Source organism: Kryptolebias marmoratus, linkage group LG21 (assembly GCF_001649575.2).
Source record: "Kryptolebias marmoratus isolate JLee-2015 linkage group LG21, ASM164957v2, whole genome shotgun sequence".
NCBI classification, from domain to species: domain Eukaryota; kingdom Metazoa; phylum Chordata; class Actinopteri; order Cyprinodontiformes; family Rivulidae; genus Kryptolebias; species Kryptolebias marmoratus.
The window spans coordinates 15,710,655-15,726,368 of NC_051450.1; the positions used below are offsets into that span (position 1 = coordinate 15,710,655).

The 15,714-nt window shown below is 48.0% G+C and overlaps 2 protein-coding genes across 5 annotated transcripts in view; one reads left to right on the plus strand and one right to left on the minus strand.

Annotated features, from left to right (window-relative positions):
* Positions 1-5,233, plus strand: part of plcd1a (phospholipase C, delta 1a) — a 14,541-nt gene extending 9,308 nt beyond the window's left edge. Inside the window, exons 6-15 of the mRNA XM_017406435.3 lie at positions 76-312; positions 1,292-1,436; positions 1,535-1,687; positions 2,311-2,460; positions 2,553-2,709; positions 2,787-2,903; positions 2,990-3,168; positions 4,056-4,191; positions 4,288-4,437; positions 4,543-5,233. Coding sequence (XP_017261924.1) covers positions 76-312; positions 1,292-1,436; positions 1,535-1,687; positions 2,311-2,460; positions 2,553-2,709; positions 2,787-2,903; positions 2,990-3,168; positions 4,056-4,191; positions 4,288-4,437; positions 4,543-4,637 — 1,519 coding nt within the window. The 3' untranslated portion in view covers positions 4,638-5,233. The remainder of the gene's footprint in view (positions 1-75; positions 313-1,291; positions 1,437-1,534; positions 1,688-2,310; positions 2,461-2,552; positions 2,710-2,786; positions 2,904-2,989; positions 3,169-4,055; positions 4,192-4,287; positions 4,438-4,542) is intronic.
* vill (villin-like) lies at positions 5,106-15,106 on the minus strand. 4 transcript variants are annotated; one of them, XM_017406423.3, is made up of 20 exons: positions 14,914-15,106; positions 12,702-12,785; positions 11,940-12,014; positions 11,669-11,868; positions 11,318-11,426; positions 11,077-11,187; positions 9,922-10,127; positions 9,774-9,852; positions 9,581-9,679; positions 9,322-9,475; positions 8,563-8,663; positions 8,340-8,477; positions 7,821-7,979; positions 7,530-7,709; positions 7,287-7,432; positions 7,037-7,181; positions 6,753-6,941; positions 6,499-6,567; positions 6,136-6,387; positions 5,415-5,528 (listed from the first exon to the last, which is right to left on the minus strand). In XM_017406423.3, the coding sequence occupies exons 2-20, from the start codon at positions 12,774-12,776 to the stop codon at positions 5,415-5,417; spliced, it is 2,601 nt and encodes an 866-aa protein (XP_017261912.1). In that variant the 5' UTR covers positions 12,777-12,785; positions 14,914-15,106. The 4 variants fall into 4 exon arrangements, with proteins under 4 accessions (XP_037829187.1, XP_037829188.1, XP_017261912.1 ...); XM_017406424.3 differs by lacking the exon at positions 14,914-15,106 and adding an exon at positions 14,575-14,605; XM_037973259.1 differs by lacking the exon at positions 14,914-15,106 and having other exon boundaries at positions 5,106-5,528; positions 12,702-12,776.
* Positions 15,107-15,714: the final 608 nt, after the last annotated feature.

The window sequence follows — 15,714 nt, forward strand, 5'->3', positions numbered from 1 at the left end:
AGGGGGGAGGGGGGGAGGGGGAGGGCGAACTCGCAGCATTCGTGGTTCTGGTTACGGGGCGCCGCTTGGCTCCAGGCATTCACCGCTCGCGTTTTTTTTCTCGAAAAAAGCGAAGGAGCAGAAGCGCATGACCAAAGACGGCTTCCTGATGTACCTGCAACAGGAGGACGGATCCATCTTGAACCCGGCTCACAAAACCGTGTACCAGGACATGAGTCAGCCCCTCAACCATTACTTCATCTCCTCCTCGCACAACACCTACCTGACCGACGACCAACTCAAAGGGCCGAGCAGCACAGAAGCTTATATAAAGTAAGTATTTTTACATAAAAACTGATCTTTTCTTGTCATTTACTTTCCATCACACTGTAACACATATTAACAGCACCTTTAATATTCTGGTTTATGTTTTGTTTCCTGGTGAAGTGCTACGTTTTGTCAAATTTTATGTTTAAAACGCCACAAAGAAACAGCAAATCGTAATTCGCGTGTTGAAAATAAGGATTTATTCCCAGCTGGAGGATTTTGTGTCAATCCAGATGGTGTTGATAATGAGTTATTTTCCACAACATGAGGTAGTTGGCTGCTTAAAGTGAGTCGTGCCTTTGTGCGTGCTCCAGCAGCATGGAGCACTTCAGGTCGGCGGTCAAAGACTTGGTGTTTGACAGCTCATGGAAGAGTCTCCATTTTAAATTTGGGCGCCACCACTTTCAGTTCGACAGACTCCTCCAGAGCCGATCCGAGTCAAGACTGTTGTTCTGGACAACAACAAGCTTTGGCCTCACTTTGCAGTAAGGGACATTTATAAATGGCTAATAATGCAGCGATAAACTGAGCTTTAAACGCTCAATAAACCAAATAATAGGCGGTTACGGTGCGTTCGATTAAAGAGGTCAGTACCGACTCGTTTCTGGCCATGTAGTGAGCCGACATCCTCTCTGTTTACCTGAATTCACTTTTCTGTTTCGTTCCCTGATTGTTTGTAGATCCAAAGTAGTGAGCCACCAGCAGAAGATTGCGTTTACATCAATTAATAAATGTACAGCACATGATTTTGCCAAAATGTGACCTTGCTGTCTTCAAAATGTGTTTGCAAACTCATAAATAAACCTTCTTAAGTGGCACCCAAACCTTTTCTCTAAGATAATTAATCTAAACACAGCTGCCAAGGTCTACGCTCACATTTGTAACTGTTAGGGGGTGACTTCTTCGTGTTTTGCTGTGAGCTCCTGCATGAAAAGAGGCGTCGCCCCGAAACCCGACGGTCACAACGGTTTTCGTTTCCCCGCAGAGCGCTGATGAAGAGCTGTCGCTGCGTGGAGCTGGACTGCTGGGACGGACCTAACGGCGAGCCCATCATCTACCACGGCTACACGCTCACGTCGAAGATCCTCTTCAGAGACGTCATCAGAGCCATCAAGGACTTCGCCTTCAAAGTGCGCGAGAGCTTTCGGTGCCTTACGAGGATGTCGAGCGACAGGAAGAGCTTCGGGCCGCACTGACAAGTCGTTCCCTGTGTTTTTTTTTTCCTCAGACGTCGGATTACCCCGTGATTCTGTCCCTGGAGAACCACTGCACGGTGAACCAGCAGAAACTCATGGCCCACCACTTGGTCTCCATCCTGGGGGACGCTTTGGTCACGAGGCCTCTGGGCACGTCGATGCCCACCAACTTCCCCTCGCCTGAGGTCTGTGAAACTTCGGTCCAAAGTCAGCCTGAGGCAAATCAAATCGTGTTGAATATCCTGTGAAATCAGTGCCAAAGAATGACCACGCCTTTAGTTAACAAACCGCTCTGACGGATTTTTACTGTCTCGTAAAAGTTTCTTTGAAAAGAATGATGCTGATAAGAGTAAACTTAAAAACATCCCAGTTTATGACCATTAAATACCACACAATGACCGCCTTTTATCTCTATTTCCTAATGCACTGGTTGACTCATTACATTGATATTCATATTTATCCCCATGCGCTCCTTCTTCTGTTTTTATTTAGCCCTAATTGTTTAGTTGAACACGTATTGTTTTACATCCCTCCTTCGAGGCAAGAGTCAGATCAGAAGAATGAGACCAAAACTAGATTAGATTGTTAAACTAGATTAGGCGGAGACGCGGCACTGAAAATTCAAGTGGTAACCATTTTTAAAATGAAAAACAATGCGCTGGCCTTGGCAGATGATGCGTCCGCGTCTTGTGTTTCCTCTTAAAGGGACAGCAGCCCTTAGTTGGACCTTTGTCGTGTTATTTTGCAACGTTTGTGAGTTTTACAGATTGCCCGACGAGGTGTAACAGCGTAATTCGTGTCTGCGCAGGAGCTGAGGGGCAAGTTTCTCGTCAAGGGGAAGCGGCTGAACAAGCTGGACGCGGCCTTCTCCAACAACAACACGGTGGAGGAAGACACGGTGTCTGAGGAGGACGAGGCCGCGGACTGTAAGGAGAACGGTCAGAAGTCGAAACCGAAGGTAGCTCCAACGGTCGCGCTCATTCGTCGGCATCCGAACAGCCGTACATCTGTCCCAGACGTCCCGCATGCTCGTGTCCTGTCTGCTTTTAGAAATCCAAGATCAAACTCGCCAAAGAGCTGTCCGACGTCGTCATCTACTGCAAGAGCGTCCACTTCAACAGCTTCGAACATGCCAGGGACAGCCAGGCGTTTTATGAGATGTCGTCCTTCAAAGAGAGCAAGGCTTTCAACCTGGCCGACACTTCAGGTGAGCGCTTCATCCGACCGCCGTCAGCGAGGCCTCAGTTACACAACAAACATGAAGTGTTTATCGTGCTCCTGCAGCCACCGCCTTTATCCACCACAACATGGACAAGCTGAGCCGAATCTACCCCGCCGGCTCCAGGACAGACTCCTCCAACTATAACCCCGTTCCCATGTGGAACGTCGGCTGCCAGATCGGTAAACTCCCGGATTTCGTCTCCGCAGAGGCGCGTTCTTCGGGTGAAGAGCGACCATTTCATGTTTCGTTTTCTGCTTGGATCCAGTGGCGCTGAACTTCCAGACTCCCCACAAAGAGATGCACCTCAACCAGGGCCGCTTTCTGCCCAACGGCTTCTGCGGCTACATCCTGAAACCGGAATTCCAGAGAAGCCTGTCCTCTCAGTTCAACCCCAACACACTGACCAACGGGCCATGGCTGAAGATGAAGACCTTTCATGTCATGGTGAGAGCGTAACTCAGAAAGAAAGCTGGTCGTCTGTATACATAATAGTGCTCTTTGTTGCTGTCTGCTTTTCCCCTTTGATGCCCTGCCACCTTTGTGTGCTGTTTAACAGGAAGTAAGGGTTGTTTGCGCTTGGTAACACTTACACCTTTGTCCTTCACTTGTACACCCCATACACTGCTCCTGTTTCCACGCCCTATAGTTGGTACTTTTGATCCCGGACGAGCCCCCAATTGTTTCGTCAAACGGCAACAACAGAAAGGAGCCGCATCATGTAAATGTTAATAAAGAATAACTTTTCGAAGCTAAATTCAATCAAATGCAAGCATCTGTAACCATTTAGCGACACAGCCTATATTATGTTTACAATACTTTGGCATTTAGTAGATCGTAACTTTATTACGAGGCTGATGCTGATTCAGAAGAATAACAGAGATAGTTTTAGAAATGATGTTAAAAAGGCTTGCCAGGCCTGAGATCATTTTGTGTTTTTAATGCAGCTTATTAAAGAAAACCTGTTTTGTTTTATTGGTGTAGCCTCAGAAACCAAGGTGATTGGAGCTTTAGTTTTTTTAAAAAAAAGGTTAATTTATTCACAGCACGTTATTTGAATTTCCCTCTGAGGTCTGATGTTGAAACTGGCCTCTGGGTAGTTTAACGCTACATGATTGTTTGGTTTGCCTTCATTTGAAATGATAATCTGAATACCAACACGTAAAATCAAAACGGATCACTGACAGTTCCACCTTTGTACCCACATGCAGCATTTCAACATCGTGCTCTTTTAGAACAAGATTTCCTGACTGATCCATTGACTCAACAGTTTGTTGTGTCGTGTGTGAAGCAGCGATGAAGCATTTTTTTTTGTGTGTCTCTGAACACGTCAGGTGATCTCAGCTCAGCAGTTACCTAAACTCAACAAGGAGAAACAAAGGTCCATCGTCGACCCTCTGGTGAGAGTGGAAATCCACGGGGTCCCAGCAGACAACTGCAGCAAGGAGACGCATTACCTCAACAACAACGGTCAGCGCCACACGGCTCCGTTTGTTCACGTCGAGCCCTTCTGACGCCGCGCACGCCGGTGACTCAGTGATCGTTTTTGTTTTTTCTCTGTCGCAGGGTTTAACCCGATGTGGAACGAGAAATTCCAGTTCCCGATCCACGTCCCGGAGCTGGCCTTGGTGCGGTTCGTGGTGGAGGACTACGACGCGGCGTCCCAGAACGACTTCGTCGGGCAGTACTGCCTGCCGCTCACCAGCGTTCAGAACGGTAAGACGCGAGGCGGGGAGCCGGACGCAAATCACGCGAACTCCACTTGTGGCCTCGCTTTCCTTTTGCCGACGAGGCCGAAGCTGACTTCCTTTTTTCTTCCAGGATATCGCCACGTCCCGCTGCTCACCAAGAGAGGCGACGTGATCCCCTCCGCGGGGCTCTTCGTGCACGTCATCCTCCTGGACGCACAGCAGTAGCACGTAAACCCCAGCAGCCCTCTTTTTAAACAGCTGGTTTGGTTGGAGCGACTGCAGAACGACAGAACAGCGATCGAGGCGTCTCTAAAACTACTTAATGACGGTCATTTTATTGTGTTTCGCCGTACTGGAAGAGTTGTGATCTGACACATTGACTGTAATCTGTTTAGTATTATATATTTTATGTGTTAAGTTTAAGCCGTATTTATCCAGAGTCTCATACTGTAAACCATTCTTGTGGAAGTAAGAAAAAAAAAACAAGCATTCGGCCATGTTCGTGTTTCCCTTCTTTGTCCACCTTGAACCGAAGGTTGGGTTTTTATCTTCTTCGTAAAATGCCAAAGTGATGCTCGTCACATGGATCTGTTGTAATTGTCTGTTTTCAAATGACTGCTCTATGTATATATAACTTTCAAACGGACTCCAAATCGGGTTTAACCATCCATTTATGACTCTTTTTGCTCTGACTATAGGTAACAATTCCAAACTCACCCTAATAAACTCTAATTTTCTTCCTCTAACGTGGTCATTGGTTACGTTTTTGTGGTTCTGTTCGTCATGTCTTCAGTATTTGCAATAAAAGCAGTCTCACACTCGTTCGCTGTCGGTTTTATGTCTTTATTTATTACATTCAGTCAGTCGTATCAGGACGATTATACGCAACTTTTGTGATGATTAGGACTTGAAACGCTGAACTTAAATGGTGCTAGTTTCCTAGTATCACAATGTGGACTGGTTCGGCAGCTCCTCCGCGTAAACCAACCCCCACAGCCCTTCTTAGAAAAGGCCGGCTTTTTTCTTCAGATCGATCTGACGCCACCTGGGCATGCCCAGGAAGTCGGAGCGAGGCACGCCGAGCAGGTTCTGGAAGTCCTGGTCCGACAGGTAGTCCTGCAGTCAGAGCAGAGGGTTAGGCTGGCCTCTGCTGGACGCAGAGCGCTTGTGCAGCAGAGCAGATCAGAAAGAAAACGAAACAGCTTCTTTATCCTCCTCGCTACCAGTAAAAAAATATTGTCCAATCACAATTTCTTTTTAATTCCCCAATCTTTGTACGGTAATCAGACCCACTCCTTCACATTTGGTATCATTGAAAAGCTCTAAATGTCCTCTGTAGACAGAAAAAGGAGTTAATTCAGTAATATACAGAGGGTGGAAGACATTTAGCTTTATAATTGTCCTCCGCAGAGGACAGAATTGAACTACAGGAAGTCAGGAGGTTATGGAACGTTTTCCATCTCAGGTTAGTGTTTCTGTGTCTGCCATTGTTTACTGCTTCATCCTTTTCAATGCTCATGGTGAAAATAAGTCATAAGAAATCATTTTTTAATGTAAGTCGATATCTGTAGATTATCTAAGGACCCCTCCATGTGAGGTTTGGTGGTCCCTACCCCAACTTTGGGAACTTTTAATGCATTCGAACCTCAGTGTTTTGTTGCTGCATTAAACTGATGGATGACAACGGCTTTCATTTCCTCCAGACCTGAGACTGGACACCCACCTCTCTCTGGCCGGGGTCCACGCCCTCGGGGAGCTCGGTGGCAGGCGTGTTGATGAGGACTTTAGGGTCCAGACACGTGCCGCTGCCGCCTCCTGACAGGAACGGGCCTCTGGGGCTGGACGGGCTGGTGGGAGTGGAGGGTTTGAGTGACAGAGGGGTCTTGTACACCGGAGCCGAGGAACCCGGGCCTCCCGGGGCCCTGTAGCCCCCGTCATCCATCACGGCAGGTCTCTTGTTCAAGTTACTCAGGTCCTTCAGGCGAAAAGAGATTCAGGCTCAGAGGTTAGCAACATCGAAACGGCATATTAGCTTCGTGAAATCAGTGCGTTTAATCAGCTGGGATCAGGACCGGAGATCACTTACGACAGTGATCTCAGAGACAGATGCTGCATCATTCAGCTTGGTTTTAATTTCCTCATAGGAGTTGCCTCCCTGTTGAGAAGATCAGCTCAGATTGAGAATCGACCTGCATGCAAAAATCCACCAAACCACGCGCCTCTAATTTCAGAGGCCATTCGCTCACGCAAGCTCATCCGTCCAATGAACCGTATCCGTTCGTTAATAACGCCCCTCTTTAGTGTCTCCTCGAGAGATCAGGGGGCTTCAATGACACTCACGCTCCACTTGAAAGGATCCCAGGCGGTGAACCAGCCCGTGAAGGTGAGCGGCTCGTTCCCCTGCTTGACGGTGATGATGGGAATATCGGGGTCGCGGCCCGCCGGGTGGGTCCTCAGGTATTCCTGCGCGCTGATCGCCGCCTCCCTGGTCTCGTGCTCGTTGGCTGAGACGCCGATCCACAGGAAAAGCTGAGGAGGAGACAGGAGAAGATCAACACCGGAAGGAGGGAGGGAGTCGACGCCCACCTCTTCATCGTCCTCCAGGAATTCAGCTTCCGCCTCACCTCCTCCCAGGTGTCCAGCAGCATGACGTCCTCTTCGTCCAGGTCGCTCTGGTCGAAGTTATAAACCTCGGTCATCCTGAACTGGCCAGTCTGGTTGGAGCATTCGAACAGGCGGGGGCTGTGGACCTGCTCCTCCCTCTCCAACCTAAAACGCCAGAAAACACCACCGATCTGACGGGTTGAGCAAAAAGTCTGAAACGTTTGGCAGCAATGTGCCCTGAAAGCGTCACGCTCACGTCGCTGAGTTTACCTCTTGTCACTGGCGTAGGGGGCCTTTCCCCCCAGAGCGACCCAGAAGTCGGCGGGCTCCTGGCCCTCCATCACCACCTCCTTAAACTGCCTGAACAGCAGATCGCACACCTCCGTCGCCATCATCCGCTCGTCCCCGCTGCAGCCCTGCAGGCGAGCGAGCACGAACCTCATCATTCTTCAAACTGAGACGCTCTAGAGCCCTTTTTTTTTTTCTGTAAACACGGTGGGAGGGGGGACGTACCTTTCCGTACCACAGGAAGCACTTCTGGTTGGAGCTCAGCACGAACACGTCGTTGCTGTTGAGAGACGAGGCCCTCGCCGGCACCTCGACGGCCTTCGTGTTCAGCTCTGTGGTTCCTCGCACCTGGAAGAGTCGGGAACTGGTCTGCGGGGCGGCGGCGCCAGGCCGACCCGTCCCGCCCTGGAGACGCACAATTTTTTTAAAAAAATAAACGAAGGAAGCTTTTTGGGTGAAAAATGCAAAAATCTTGACTTTTTATGTATCGTTTAGGACCCTGTGTGGAAACTGCACCTCAAAAATGATGAGTTTGCCTTTGAATATAGCCAGGAAGTGGCGAGGCTCCTTCCCCATGACCACTCGAACCTGGACGGGCGCGCCGTTGTACATGTTGTCGACGCTGACGGCCTGGTAGGCGCACGCCGTGATCTCGTCCCTCGTGGCGTGACGCCCCTGACGCGAAACAGGCAGAGGATCATCCACGATCCTCGTCATTGCGATGACCTAACGGGACTGATCAGCGATGACATCATCGTCCTGTGATGTCATCGCTGTGTGTGTGGAGCTCTGAGAGTGCTAACGTCCTCCTAGGCCATGGGGGCCATTAAATGATTGTAGGAGAAAGATCGTGAGCCCAATCACCATGAAAATTTAGCCATTTATTCTTTGTTACAACCTTATAATGTCCTGAAAATTTCATCCAACTCCCTTCTTTACTTTCTGAGTAAACGAGACGAGCAAACCCCTCTCCTTGGCGGAGGTCAGTGTGAGTTTGTGAGAGAATGAAAACAAAAAAGCCTTGCTTCTACTGACCTGCCACATGTAGAGTATGTGCTGCTTTTTGTTCGCTACTTGGTACGTGTACAGCACCAGGTAGCAGTCCCCGCCGTAAAACTGCCCGTGCAGGTTTGGTTTCACCTCAGCCAGCTCCAGCTTCTCAATGCGCCACACCTGCGGACGACAAAAACGCACGTTTTCCTAAGGGGTCCGTTCACCTTTGGGTTTTTGTACGATATTAAATTTTTTTTCTCCGTACTTTAACTTCCCCCGAACCGTCGTCCACCATGTGCTGCTGCGCTGCCAGCTCGGGCCGGGCGTGGAGCTCCATCACGTCGAACTTCACCTGCTCCACCTTGGCTGTGCGGTCGCCCAGAGTAATGGTTGTTAAAGCAGTATTTCAGAGCTTTTGTGGAAATGGTTGCGAGCGATTAACATCTTACCTGTTGCAGATAGTTTTTTTTTTATCGACCTCAGTTTGGAGAAATAGAGCTTAGCTCGTCAATCTGGTCAGAATTAAACTCTGTTTCCCCAAATGTTGTCATTTAAATAACTACAAACAACACCTAATATGTAAATTTTTAGTTTTTTTCTCACCAAATCCCACTTTAAAAGACCTCCTTAACAGCTGTCAGAATATGCGCCTTTTCAGTGTTCTTGATTTGAATTTTTTTGGAATATGTGTATCATCTACGACAAAAATAACCACTAAATGCGCATCATTCACCACCAAAAGTCTGTGTGACGAGTCAGCAGAGTCACGTTTTGTTGCCAACAATTACAAGATGTAAACAAAGGCTCGAAACAGTTGTGATTTTTACAAAACCCTCAACGAGTCTGAGTTAAATTAAGCCCCAAACGACCATTTAATGACGCAGAAATTGTGTTAGAAGCATTAAACACGTTGAAAATGTGCATTTTTTGATAGCTAATGTGGCTTAAAATGAATAAAATAAAATATAAATAACATTTTTAAAGTTGATAGAGGTTATTAAGCACTTTGTTGCAAACGTTTTACCTATTTTTCCGACGGTGTGGGTGTTACCCAGCCCCTTAATTTGCTCCTTTTCTTTCCAGGATTTAAAGAGCTGCTTGAACATGGCCGACTCCCCCCCCTCGGACATCACCTCCACGGGGGTGCTGGACGGGTAGCTTTTGGCTCGAATAAACCCCTGTCAGCCGAGACGAAAGGGGGAGGGAAAAAAACAAAAGAAGAAGAAGTTTTAGGACAGAAGGGAAGCAGCCGCTGGGAGCGACTCTGCGCTCGGATCGCTCACCACCGCCGTGTTCAGGGCTTTTTGTCTCTCCTCCTTCGAGGACTTCTTGCCCTTCCAGACCATCACGCTGGAGCCCTTGTGGTCCACGATGTAACAGTCCTAACAGCCAGGGCGGGAAACAAACAGCAATCAGAGAGGCGTGGCTTTATTTTAGTTATGGGCAGCGTTTTAACGGGGATTAAAGATGAATTACGCAGGAGCGGAGCAGATCTTGGGTCAGAGGCTCTGTGGCCATTTCCTTGATCACCATGTTCCCGCTGTCGTCGAAAACGCTTCAAAAAACAAAAAAAAGAGCGTTATTAACCAGCGACCCGGAGCCGAGGCGGTGGGCGTGGCCTTACTGGTAGAGCTTGACGCTGCCGGCCTGCGCCTGGTCGTGCTTGTCGTCAGAGACGGCCTTCTTCAGCTGGCCGGGCTTTGGGCCGAGCGTCGCCGTCATCAGCTTCAGCAGCTCCGGGGAGTCCTGCTCTCGTCCGCCGTCCACCACCGAGATGTCGGCGCGTCCCCCGCGCTCCCTGTCCCGGATGTCCTGAGCCAACAGGACGGCCTGCGGACAGAGGACGGGGGGAGGAAAGTCGTCAGCGCTCCGTGTTTGTGGCTCCAGTCATGAAGTAATCGAGTCACTGAAAGTCTGTTCAGCTTAAATCAAAATAACAACAATTACAAGATTTCCTGGTTTACAGCGAAGCTGACGGCAGACAGCCAAGTTTTTCTTTGTAGCAGAAATATAAATGTTGATTTAAATGAAACATTTTATTCTTTTATAAGAATTCTGTGAAGTCAGGGTTAAAAATAAAAAAGTGTCTTTATTACATAAAGATGTTTGTTTTTCTTTAGTTTTTATTACAAATAACTTTAATGTTTGTTGATCATTTTGTTGGACAGTTGTTTTCTTTGTTGGTTGGTTGTTTCTCTGTTGCTTTGTTTATCTGTTTGTTTATGTGTTTGTTTGTTTATGTGTTGGTTTGTTTATCTGTTTGTTTATGTGTTTGTTTATCTGTTGGTTTGTTTATCTCTAGGTTTTTATTTTTATGTGTTGGTCTGTTTGTTAGTTTATCTGTTTGTTTGTTTGTTTGTTTATCTGTTGGTTGGTTTGTTGGTTTTTTGGTTCTTCAGTTTGTTCTTTTCCTGGTTTCTGTGTTTCTCTGTGCATTAATTTGCTTGTTTGTTGATAGTTTTATTTGTTTGGAGGTCGTTTGTTTGTTTTTCTATTTATTTATGTTTGTTGGTTCATTTATATGCTTCTTTTGTTTGTTTATCTGTTGGTTTTTCAGTTTGCTTGTTTCTCTCTTCATTTATTTGTGTATAATTTCTTTTCTGAGTGTTTGTTGGTTGGTTTTATTACTTGGCTTGCTTGTTTGTCTGTTTATTTATTTGTTTGTCTGTAATCTCCTGTTTGTTGCTGAATGGTCAGACGGTTGCTGTGCATCATTCAGCTCCTCGGGGGCCTGTGGCGGCGGTGAACAGGAATGGCGTCCGTCGGCGGGGAGGATCACCTTCAGCCTCTCTCTCCTGTTGCTCTCCTGTCCGTTCCACTGGACGACGGTCTTCCCCATGTCCAGGAGGAAGACGTCCCCGCAGTTGAAGCTGTTCCACGACACCTCGACCTGCAAACACACGACGGGACGTAAAACGACCCAGTCCCTGTCAAACACCGACCAATCACAGCCTCGACCTACGGCGGCAGCTGGATCCGATGAAAGCCGCAGTTAACCCCCCACCCCCCGGTGGACAAACCTCTGTTGCCGTGACGTGCTTCCTCCCTTTGACGTGCAGCAGCCGCAGGACGTTGTAGACGTTCGTGTCAACATGGTTGAAACCCGAGGCCACCCCACCCTTCTTGTAGCTGCGGAGGGACCAAAGTTCAGAGGCGATAAAAGCTGCGCGAGCGGAAAACATTCCAACTCGTTCGGCTTAAAAAAAAACAAAACAGGGAAGTCAATGAAGTGAGCTGGAGAACACCGTGTTTTTTTTTTGTTTTGTTTTTTTTTTCCTCCGTTTAATCCTGGAAACAACAAATATCTGTCGAGTCGTAATCAGGATTAGCGCTCGGGGAGATTAGGACAGGAGCAAAACGTTTGAACTCACATCAGGCCAGATTTGAAGTAGCTCCTGAACTGAGGCGACTCGAAGCCCTGCACCTCCCTGTGCTGCACGGGGCTCCCGCCCAGGTACTCGTCCAGCTGGGTGACGTAGATGGCCGCCGACGCCTGCTCGTCCTGGGATGATGACTTGCCGATCCAGTAGTGGATGTCGACGGACTCGCCCGAGCCCCGGGCCTTGGTGATCTGAAAGGACAAGGAAAACGTTGGGGCCGCGGGCGCTTCGCCGTCTACAGACTCTCGAGAGCTGAACTCACGTTTAGGACGACGTAGCAGTCTCCTTCGAAGAAGTTACCGAAGGCTCGGGATGGAACGGAAACCATCTGCATCTTCTGAAGAAAGAAAACAGCGACTTCCTGTCAGGTCCTGCCTGTCTGTGGAACAAACGAGCTCTTCTACACGATTGTGTATTTCACATAAGTTCTTTAATTGGAAACTATAGCAGCTAGCTGTAGCAGGAGCTTCCTGTTTCCGCTCAAAAAGCCTCATAATTAGAAATTTATGATGATGCAAATGTTTCAAAATTAGGGTCTGAATGACTCGCTGTGAAACCTTTGAGCTCAGAGTTGTTTTATCGGTGCGTCGTCTTCATCCTGGAAGTTGAAACTTGGGTCGGACCCAAGTTTAGGACCCGAGTCGCAACTTGGGAAGTCGTTAGCGGCCGTGCTCCGCGAGCAGGCGAATTAGCGTCCAAAATAAGAGGCGATAGGATTGGATTTCTCTGCTAGTGGCTGTAAAGAACTGCTGTAAGGGCGTCAAAAGCGCGATCTCCCGCTTCCTGAGTCGAAATTCCGACTTTAGGGGCGAGTTCGAGTCGATTTTTCCGACGTTTCGCCCGCAGCAGCCAGTCCAGTCAGGATCAAACTGGTTCCCTCCAAAACCGAGGTCGTACCCGGAGCTATCTGCAGCAGGTAAGATAATAACTGGTCGTTGCCTTCTCACAGAGCTCCACTCGAAGCGATCTGAGCCGTTTACCGCGTTACTCGGAACGCCCAAAAACTTGCTGCGGCGAGACTTACGCTGATGGTCCATATCTGCATGCCGGGCTTCTGACTGACGTTCCTGAAAGCGTCTCTCTGCTTATCACTCAGCATGTTGGCGAACTAAAACAAACAAATGAAGGAGAACACACTGACTAATGCATTTTTTACACATCTCGAACAGAAGTAGGGACTGTCAGACAATTAAAACCCTGAATGACAAGTAACAGGGAACTAATTAATTCAATTTTTCCCACTTTCTTTGTGACACAGATGGGTCAAAACAAAGTTTATTATGCTCTATAATGTCATTAGGTGGTTTATAATGGATATACAGAACCCTGAACTGCTATAAAACCAAATACATGATTGCTGTAGTTTAAATATGACATAAAGACCTTAAAGTTAATGACGTTTTAACCAGATAGAGGAGATTAGTGATGCTTACATTGTCCTGTCGCAGGTCAAAAAGGAGCAAACGCTGAAAAAGAAGCTTGTTTGTGCATCAAAACTTATTAGAACCTATAAAAACTAGAAGACTGAAAGCTTTTATTAACTCCCAGCTCCTTCAAAGTGCTCAAAAAGAACAAAAATAAAATAAAAAATGACTTCATCGCTTTGAATCCTTCGCTGAAAGAAACCCTTTCAGGTCGAGTCGAGAGCCCTTCCAGGAGTTCTCGCTCTTGCATCTGACAGTGACACGCTCCCGGAGCCACCCCCCATCATCATCATCAGTCGAGCTCTAAGTGGCTCTCCGCCGGGGCCTTCGGGAAGAACAACGAACACTGAGGATGCAGCTGTCGCCCTGAGTGGACTTGTCTTCGCCACAGCTGGATGTCAGAGGTCAGGTCAGCTCAGGTGGCAAAATTCAGCGTTTTCAGGGGGAGCTTTTTTCCACCTGGCCTGAAGGTAAAAGGAAAAGTCCAGCTGGGTGTGATCTGCCTGACATGATGTAATCACAGGAGCATCAGGAGCGCCTGTTCCCATTAATATTTAGACATGAGGTCAAATATACGCTTTTAATAAACCGCAGAGTCGTTCTCCGAGACTTGATTCGTCACGTTGGCTGCCTTTTCCCTGTCTTTTTTAAATTTAGGAAACAAATGCAGCTTCAGGCTCCAAAACCACCAAACACGATCGCTTCAGTTCGCCTCCCAAATGCGCCAGGTTGAACTCTAAAGAGGGATTTCCGTCCCCGGTCGCATCTGTAATCCCGTTTACCACCAACTCATCCATCATTTGGAGCTTAAAATAAACAGTTAGGTGTGTCTCCAGAAGACCGACGTCTCAGGCTTTTAAAATGTGCTTTTTTTTTTGTTTGTTTCTTTAGCTGAAGGTTGAGTTTAGTTTATTTTGGACTCCCAGGGCTCAGATATGATGACTGATTAAAAATAAAAAAAAGCCAAATATAAGAGAGTTTAACTGGAATAAAGACATCCTTTTTTGCAATAAAAAAGGAAACATAGGCAAGAACTTATTAGATCTTTAACACATTTATCTTGTAAAATAAACAGCTTACTGCAGCTTTATTATAACAAACAACAAACAACAAACTTTAAGCCCCAGGAATGATTCAGAAGGATCAGATTTTGGATGACGTCTAAAAAGAGAAGCTGAGGTTCGCCTCTATTTGCTTTTTTTTTTGGCGTTTCTCGTGTAAAGGTTCCTTTTCATCCCAGACTTGAGTAAACAGCCGATGGAAGAGGACGCGGCGTCCATTAGCGGGACAGGGAGGACGGGTTTCCCTGTCAGCTCGTTCTTTCACAATGAGCTGCATCCCAGCACGTCTGCCTCCAGCTCGCGTGAAAGACGTCGCTTTTCTTTGAACGAAGCCGGACCTGAACGCGCGCGGGGAGCGGACGGGAAGACGACTGCGAGCTCGGAGCTCGGAGCTCATCCGGCCGGTTCTTACCTGTCCCTCTGTGAGCCGAGGCGAGCGTCTCCTGCGGGGCGGGGAGGACAGATTAGGGAATTTATCTTCCAGATAATGGGACTCGCCGCGCACCGCTGGCCTCTCCTCTTGTGGGCGCGCGTCCACGCCCAGCTGCCGAGCACACCTGCGGCTTCCTGTTTACTTTTACCACGCCTGCACCAGGTGGTGGGTGGTGGGTGGTGAGAACCCCCCCGAGATGCCCATTTTGTTCACGTTAAGCAGCAAACATCATGAATATATGAGTTATATCAACTCTTGTTAGGTAACTAACCCATTTTTGTTGTTGATGGAGGTGGTTTTTTTTTTTATTTGTCTTACCTTTGAGGGTTAATGTTCGGGGTCAGTCTGCTCTGGACCGAACTCGAGCCACCGCCGCCACAGCCGCCTCACATCAGGAGCCGAAAGGTCAAGTGGAAGAAGGACGACCGACAGCAGGAACGGCAAACGATCGGCTCCGTAATGCCTAATCCAGGCGCTCGCTGCGACTGGGAGCTAAAAGTCCACGTCGAGATATCGCACGGGGCCCGGCTCCGCTCGGTTGCTCATTAACTCTTTTATAACGGCGCCATTAATGCGCACAGGGCATGGCTCAGCAGAACGCAGGCGAGCATTCTGCTTTTACGACCGGCAGGAGTTTTAAATACGGGCAGCCGATAAGCGGGTTCGGCTGTTAATCAGGCGAATAATCTCAATGAAGCTTTTAACTCTTACGTCTCGCAGATATCGAGCTAAAATGAGCCTTTTTCAGAGGAGGAAAGCTGCTCGGGTGCTTCCTTTAGCCGACAGGATCTGTTTATTGTGTGAAACGTGATTCAGCTCCACTTTGAAGTGTTTAAAGAGTCACTCAGCGTCTCTGCTGCTTCCTTGCTCCGACCCAGGAGTGAACCTGGGGTCATTACCGACGAGTTCATCGAGTTTTTTTTTCCACTTCGATAACATCCAGGATGAGCGGGTTTGGTTAACGTGATGTCAGCTCTGATCACTTTGTGGTTTTCACGCAGTTTCTTTTCACTCCTAATTTGACCTTTAAGCTCATCGCTGAAAAAGAGCGTCACGTAAACCCGCAGACCTTTGGAGCGTGGCTCCGTGGAAGGAGCCAGGAGCGTTTGCTCTCCTACC

Excerpts from the sequence above, each read along its gene's own strand:
- vill (XM_037973259.1), bottom strand. The coding sequence starts at position 12,776 with ATGCTGAGTGATAAGCAGAGAGACGCTTTCAGGAACGTCAGTCAGAAG. Across the intron at positions 6,568-6,752 it reads GGGATCCTTTCAAGTGGAGC|GGAGGCAACTCCTATGAGGA; the intron begins GTGAGTGTCATT and ends TCTTCTCAACAG. Across the intron at positions 6,388-6,498 it reads CTGTCTCTGAGATCACTGTC|GACCTGAGTAACTTGAACAA; the intron begins GTAAGTGATCTC and ends TTTCGCCTGAAG.